The sequence below is a fragment of the Gekko japonicus genome, unplaced genomic scaffold, assembly GCF_001447785.1.
Source record: "Gekko japonicus isolate JY-2015 unplaced genomic scaffold, Gekko_japonicus_V1.1 scaffold5063, whole genome shotgun sequence".
Classification (NCBI taxonomy): Eukaryota; Metazoa; Chordata; class Lepidosauria; order Squamata; family Gekkonidae; genus Gekko; species Gekko japonicus.
In genome coordinates, this window is record NW_015175002.1 from 643 (window position 1) to 7,898 (window position 7,256).

General features: G+C 50.7%; 1 protein-coding gene across 1 annotated transcript in view; it reads left to right on the forward strand.

Annotated features, from left to right (window-relative positions):
• Nucleotides 1-6,077: 6,077 nt before the first annotated feature.
• KCNE3 (potassium channel, voltage gated subfamily E regulatory beta subunit 3) overlaps nt 6,078-7,256 on the forward strand; it is a gene marked incomplete at its 5' end in the record, with an annotated part of 17,509 nt that continues 16,330 nt past the window's right edge. The window contains one exon of the mRNA XM_015425184.1: nt 6,078-6,306. Within this exon, the coding sequence (XP_015280670.1) occupies nt 6,078-6,306 (229 nt within the window). The remainder of the gene's footprint in view (nt 6,307-7,256) is intronic.

Genomic DNA, 7,256 nt, shown 5'->3' on the forward strand with positions numbered 1-7,256 from the left:
CACGACAGAACATGGCTGGGGGGGGGGGAACCTCCCGCCAAAGAGTTGATTTCTTTAAGGCTTAAGGCTTGGAAAGCAGATGTTTGATTTTGGAGAAAATATTACTGTTATCCTGTAAAGAGTTATTTACTCACGCTCTCTTGAGTCAGTACTTGGCTGTGTTTCTAAACCACCCACCTTGCTTGGTAGCGACAGCTACAACTCACGTTTCCATGAGTCTCTCCATTCCGCTTGGTGCTGGAGGCAATCTCTGGCTGTCTTCCGTATGCTGCCGCTTTACGAAGTGCCTGGTTTAAGCCTCTTGCTCTGGACCCTCTACCCAAGGACCAGAGGAGCCTCGAATCGTTGAGACCCCTTACTGAGAGTGAAAAAGCCGGCCCGGCTGAGGACCGAGTCTTAGCCGCGTCCGTGGCGCCGCACTGCAACCGGAAGCCCGCTATCGTCACTTCTGATTATGCCAACCCTCTGAATTAACAGCCTCCCAACCGTCCTGTTCTTAACAGCCTTGCTCAGCTCTTGCAAACTGAGGTCCTTTGTGGCTTTCTCGATTGATTAATCCCTCTCCTGTTGGGTCTTCCTCTCTTCCTACTGCCTTCCACTATTCCTAGCATCATTGTCCTTTCCAGTGAGTCTTGTCTTCTCAGACTTCACATGTATAGGCTTCAAAACGTTCTGGCGGAAGCAGGGGTCATTTCCTGCAGGAGCGCACAGGAGCGGAGCTCTGGCAGTAAAGAGCCCAGGGGGCGGGCACATGCAATAAGCCCCACCCCCTGCTCCCAGCAGCCCTCAGTCAGAGCAAGAAGCAGCCAGGTAAGTTGCAGAGCAACGTTCTGGCGGAAGCAGGGGTCATTTCCTGCAGGAGCGCACAGGAGCGGAGCTCCGGCAGTAAAGACCCCAGGGGGCGGGCACATGCAACAAGCCCCACCCCCTGCTCCCAGCAGCCCTCAGTCAGAGCAAGAAGCAGCCAGGTAAGCTGCAGAGCCCCCCACCCAGATAGCAATCCAAAACAGTCCAGTGGCACATTTAAGGCCAAAGTTTATTCAGGTACACGCTCTCCCTCCTCTGTGAGGGCAGATCTGCGCATCCTCCCCATAACTAACAATCCAAAAGAGTTCAGTGGAGCCTAAGCGGTGGGTGTTGCCTTCTGACACACTTCCGGTGATGTCAGGGGGTGTGGCATATGCAAATAATTTATGCTAATGAGCTATGCTAATGAGCTCCTGCACCTCTTTTTCTATGAAATGACCCCTGGGTGGAAGCTATAATTTATTAGAAGAAGAGATTAGATTTATACCCCACCCTTCACTATCCCAAGGAGTCTGAGTGGCTTACAATCTCCTTTCCCTTCCCCTCCCCACAACAGGGGGGAACAATGCTCCTTCTAAGCTATGGAGTCCTGTGAGCAAAAATTCTAGTTTGTGAGCTACCGGCATTAAAGTTGTGAGCAAGTGATTTGGCTACTGCATAAATTAGTTTACTCTGGAGCAATGTTCCCTCTAAGCTGTGGAATCTTGTGAGCAAAAATCCTACTTTGTGAGCTACTGGCATTACAGTTGTGAGCGAGGATTTGGCTGCTGCATAAATTAGTTTGCTCTAGAGCCATCCCTTTCTGAGCTAAGGCAAAAATCTGTGAGCTGGAGGCTAAAAAACTATAAGCTAGCTCACACTAACTCAGCTTAGAGGGAACACTGCTCTGGAGCCATCCTTCCTGAGCTCAGACAAAAATGTGTGAGCTGGAGGCTAAAAACTGTGAGCTAGCTCACACTAACTCAGTTTAGAGGGAACACTGCTTGTAAGGTAGGTGGGGCTGAGAGAGCTCTGAGAGAACAGCTCTGAGAGAACTGCGGCTTGCTTAAGGTCACCCACCTGCTGCATGCGGAGGAGGAATGTGGAATCAAACCCAGTTCTCCCAGATTAGAGTCCATGCTCCTAACCACTACACCAAACTGGCTCTCTGCCCCTCCCAGGATGGTGTGCATTGTGTTTATCAGTCACAACATCCCAGAGAGAGAACCCCCTCGCTCAACTGGTGAAAACGAATATGTGTTTACAGGGGAGACCGGCTTTCCTTCCACGCCTTCCCCTTACGAAGTCAGTGGCCGGAGAAACACCGGGAACATGATGCACATGATCTGCTGAGGAATGTACTTTTCAGTCTTTGTGTATGGCCAGGATGCCTGGCCGGGGTGTGGGTTTGTGTACATAACTGAGCGACCAAACTGCAGGAAGTATTTACTCAAGGGTTTTGTCTTCTGCCTGTGTCGGTGCTGCAGCAGGTGCTGATAAAAGCAGCCGGCAAAACATCGCATGAAATCAGGGTCAGCCCCTGTTTGGCCATGTGGGTTCCCCGTTTTATAATCAACAACATCCTGGCCGGATCCAGAGTTTCTTTGCAGCCAGTGCTGCCGTTTCTCACACTCTCCCCTTTCCGTAGCCACCAAGCTGGCTATTTGGGAGTGTTTCTGTCCAACGTATACACTTCCCTTTGTTTACTACAGAATTTATTTTCTACCTTCGGTTTTTATTTTTTTCCCTATCTCTCAGGTGGCAACATTAAGAGTCTTTTGTTACGGCAGCAGGGTGCAGCAGTTTGCAACTCTCTGCCAGGTACTGGGTATATTTGCAATGTTTTAAAAATAAGAAAGCAAGAACGTTTATCCTTTTAAAGCTCATAAGTATGCTAAATAGCACAATTTTATATGTCAAACAAGAAAAAGATGTGGTCAAATCAGTAAAATGAGTTTGGGTTTGATACCAAAGTGAAGATCTATATATCTAATAGCCAAGGGGCCCCCTGCGTGCGGATATGTAAATCCGCACGTCGGGGGCACCTAGAGGGCAAAGAGATTTCCCTGCGCGTTTGGGGCAATCCCCAGATGTGCGGAAAAATCTGAAATCTATAGTGCGGAAAAATCTGAAATCTATAGTGCGGAAAAATCTGAAATCTATAGTGCGGAAAAATCTGAAATCTATAGTGCGGAAAAATCTGAAATCTATAGTGCGGAAAAATCTGAAATCTATAGTGCGGAAAAATCTGAAATCTATAGTGCGGAAAAATCTGAAATCTATAGTGCGGAAAAATCTGAAATCTATAGTGCGGAAAAATCTGAAATCTATAGTGCGGAAAAATCTGAAATCTATAGTGCGGAAAAATCTGAAATCTATAGTGCGGAAAAATCTGAAATCTATAGTGCGGAAAAATCTGAAATCTATAGTGCGGAAAAATCTGAAATCTATAGTGCGGAAAAATCTGAAATCTATAGTGCGGAAAAATCTGAAATCTATAGTGCGGAAAAATCTGAAATCTATAGTGCGGAAAAATCTGAAATCTATAGTGCGGAAAAATCTGAAATCTATAGTGCGGAAAAATCTGAAATCTATAGTGCGGAAAAATCTGAAATCTATAGTGCGGAAAAATCTGAAATCTATAGTGCGGAAAAATCTGAAATCTATAGTGCGGAAAAATCTGAAATCTATAGTGCGGAAAAATCTGAAATCTATAAAAAACTATAGGGGGGATACTTAAATCCCCCCAAAAGTGAAAGAGCATTCCCTGCGCATGCTGCCGCTGCTGGGGAAGGGGGGGAGAAGGCTTGGCGGGCCAGGCCTCACAGCTGCTGCTAAGGGAGGGGGGAGGCTTGGCGGGATGAGCTCAGACCTTGCTGCTGGGGGTGGGGGAGGTTTGGCAGGCCCAGCGGCATGGAGCCACGCGGTACTCGCTGTCGGGGCCAGGCCGGGCGGGGGAGGAGAGAAGGCTCACCTGCGGCGGCTTACTACTCTGCGTGGAGGCCCCCCATGAGTATCGCGGGTCGCCCCTTCTTGTTACATATATTTCAATTTTTCTTAGTTAAAAAAAACGCATCTAGAAAAAAAGGGCTTTTGACATGGTTTTGAAAATTCTGGAAATTGAACATCTTACACACCCAGGGAAATGCTGATCACCACTTTGGGGCCAGGAAGCCATTTTTCTCCAGGCCAGTTTGTCTGGGGATCCTGGAGGTGTTTCGTCATCTTCTGGGCGTGGAACAACAGTCACTGTGGGTGTGGAAGGGGAGGTGTTTGTGGATTTCCTGCATTGTGCAGGGGGTTGGACTAGATGACCCTGGAGGCCCCTTCCAACTCTAGGATTCTATCTCTAGGCAGGGTTCAGTTACTTTGGCAATCATGGCTTCCACTTCTCCAAAACAAACTTTTCTTGTAACATGTTGTGCCACACACAGACTCAAGCAGAGGGGCAGCATTGCATTTCTAACATGTGTGAGGAATTCAGCGTGGCCCGCTCAGAGTGACTTTGACTTCTGACGCTTGCAAGTGAGGCCTCAATATCACCAGCCGTTTGCACTAATCGATGAAGCCAGCCTGGATATCCAAAGGTGGGCTGTGATACTACATGGTCACAGAAAAGCACTCTGCACATGTTCAATGGCACTCTTTCTTTGGAACTCTGGCCTACAGGAAATCGGCAGTCCTAGGCATATGTACATGGGAAAGAACTCTGAGAGGTTAACTTGCGAGTAAACACAGCAACTGAAATGTGAGGTGGGAATGTCTGGAGCACACAAATGCCACATCCTAAAGGTGTTTGAGCTTGTGGGGCTACAGAGGCCTCTGAACACCCACAGGGGGGAAGGGGAAGTTGATGGCTGCCCGCATTTCTGTCTCGCCAGCTTCTGGTATACTGCCTCTGCCACTGGAGGCTCCATCGATCTCTTGTGACCTAACCTCTCCTCCTCCAACATGCGGACTCCTTCTCAAAAGTGGCTCATAGAATCGTAGAGTTGGAAGGGACCTCCAGGTTCATCTAGTCCAACCCTCTGCACAATACAGGGAATTCACAAATACCTCCCCTCCCACACACCCAGTGACAAGTGTTCCCTCTAAGCTGAGTCAGTGTGAGCCAGCTCACAATTTTTTAATCTCCGGCTCACAATTTTTTGTCTCAGCTCAGGAAGCATGGCTCCAAACAAACCGATTTATGCCGTAGCCAAATCGCTCGCTCACAACTTTAATGCCAGTAGCTCAGAAAGTAGAATTTTTGCTCACAAGACTCCACACCTTAGAGGGAGCATTGCCGTTCCACACCCAAAAGACGGCAAAAAACCTCCAGGATCCCCGGTCCAAACAAAGCCTCGGACAGGCGACTCTCCTCTGCATTTTGGCAACGTTTCCTCTGCTATGAAGGTTGCCAATTCTTCCTGGAGAAATTCCTGGAGCACTGGATACAGTACCTGGGGAGGGACTTCCATTTCTCCTGGACTCTATACCAGAGTCCACCCTCCAAAGAAGAAGAAGAGATTGGATTTATACCCCGCCCTTCAGTACCTGAAGGTGCGGTTTACAAACTCCTTTCCCTTCCCCTCCCCACAACAGACACCCTGTGAGCAATGCTCCCTCTAAGCTGTGGCATCGCGTGAGCAAAAATTCTGCTTTGTGAGCTACCGGCATTAAAGTTGTTAGTGAGCAATTTGGCCACTGCATCAATCAGTTTGCTCCGGAGCCTTCCTTCTGGAGCGAAGACAAAAATGTGTGAGCCAGAGGCTCAAAAACTGCGAGCTGGCTCACACTCACTCAGCTCAGAGGGAACACTGCCTGTGAGGTCGGTGGGGCTGAGAGAGCTCTTGACAGAAACGGCTCTTTTTCAAGAACAGCTCTTATCAGAACTACGGCTTGCCCAAGGTCATCCAGCAGGTGCAAGTGGAGGAGTGGGGAATCAAACCCGGTTCTCCCAGATTAGAGAAGAAGAAGAGGAGATTGGATTTATACTCCGCCCTTCACTACCCGAAGGAGTCTCAGAGTGGCTTGCAAACTCCTTTCCCTTCCCCTCCCCACAACAGACACCCTGTGAGGTAGGTCGGGCTGAGAGAGCTCTTGACAGAAACCTCAAGGACTGCTCTTATCAGAACTAGGGTTTGCCTAAAGTCATCCAGCAGGTGCAAGTGGAGGAGTGGGGAATCAAACCCGGTCCCCCCAGATCAGAGTCCCCGCACTTAACCACGACACCAAACTGGCAGCCCATTTCTATGGGAGAACTGATCTCTGTCGTCTGGAGATCAGTGGGGATTCCGGGAGAACTCCAGGCCCCACCGGGAGGCCGGCAAGCCCGCCGGCTATTCGGGCCAGGCTGCCCGGATCCGATGCCCGAAGGCGACGGACGGGGAGGAGCGGGCTGGGCAGGTCCGCCCGCCCCGCAGGGAGGGCCGATGGGGGCTGGGCCGGGCCACGTCCCGCCGCCGCCCGCTTGCAAAGCGCCCCAGCCTGGAGGAGCGGCGGCGGAAGGTGCGCCCGGGCCGGCCTGCGGTTGCAGAGGTGAGTTTGCGGAGAGAACCCCCGCTCCTGCCAATGCACGCGGGAGCCCCTTGCACACGTGCAGGCGGGGGGCCCCTGCCTCTATTTCAACCCGGTTCTCCCAGATTAGAGTCTGCACACTTAACCACGACACCAAACTGGCAATGAGGAGATGTGATGTAAATAGCCTATCATTGGGAGTGGGGTGTGTTTGGGTGTGGTTTCTGCATGCAGTCTTCAGTCTTGTTCCTGAAATCACTAAATAAAGTAGAGCTGTTCACTGCAAAGCATCTCGAACCCAGTCTTTAACACTATTTTGATACCTCATGGAGAACGGTGTGTGTGTGTGGGGGGGGGTTATGCATGCTCCACCCCCCTGACCCTCTTCCTTGACCCCCATCCTACCGTCTGAACGCGGGCCGAGTTGAGTTTCCTTGGGGCGCATCCAGTCCGCCCCCCCCCAAGAGCTGGGTGGAAAAAGAGGGGCCGTGGATCGAGCCCCCAATCCCGCAGAGAGACGCCCTGGGAAAAACGCGTGGCCCGACGCCGGGTGGTCTCGTGTGAATAGGCGGACTCGCCCTGCCAATGCACGCCTTGGTAGCAATGCTCCCTCTAAGCTGTGGAGTCCTGTGAGCAAAAATCCTACTTGGTGAGCTGCTGGCATTGAAGCTGTGAGCGGGCGATTTGGCTGCTGCATCAATTAGTTTGCTCGGGAGCCTTCCTTTTGGAGCTAAGGCAAAAGTCTGTGAGCTGGAGGCTGAAAAAACTGTGAGCTGGCTCACACTGACTCAGCTTAGCGGGAACACTGGCCCCGGGCTCTGGATATGTGCCTGTGCAATTCCTCCACCTTGCTGGTGGGAATGCCCGGGAGAGAGGAGGAGAAGAAAAGGAGATTGGATTTATACCCCACCCTTCCCTACCCCAAGAGCGGCTTACAAACGCCTTTCCCTTCCCCTCCCCACAACAGGCAC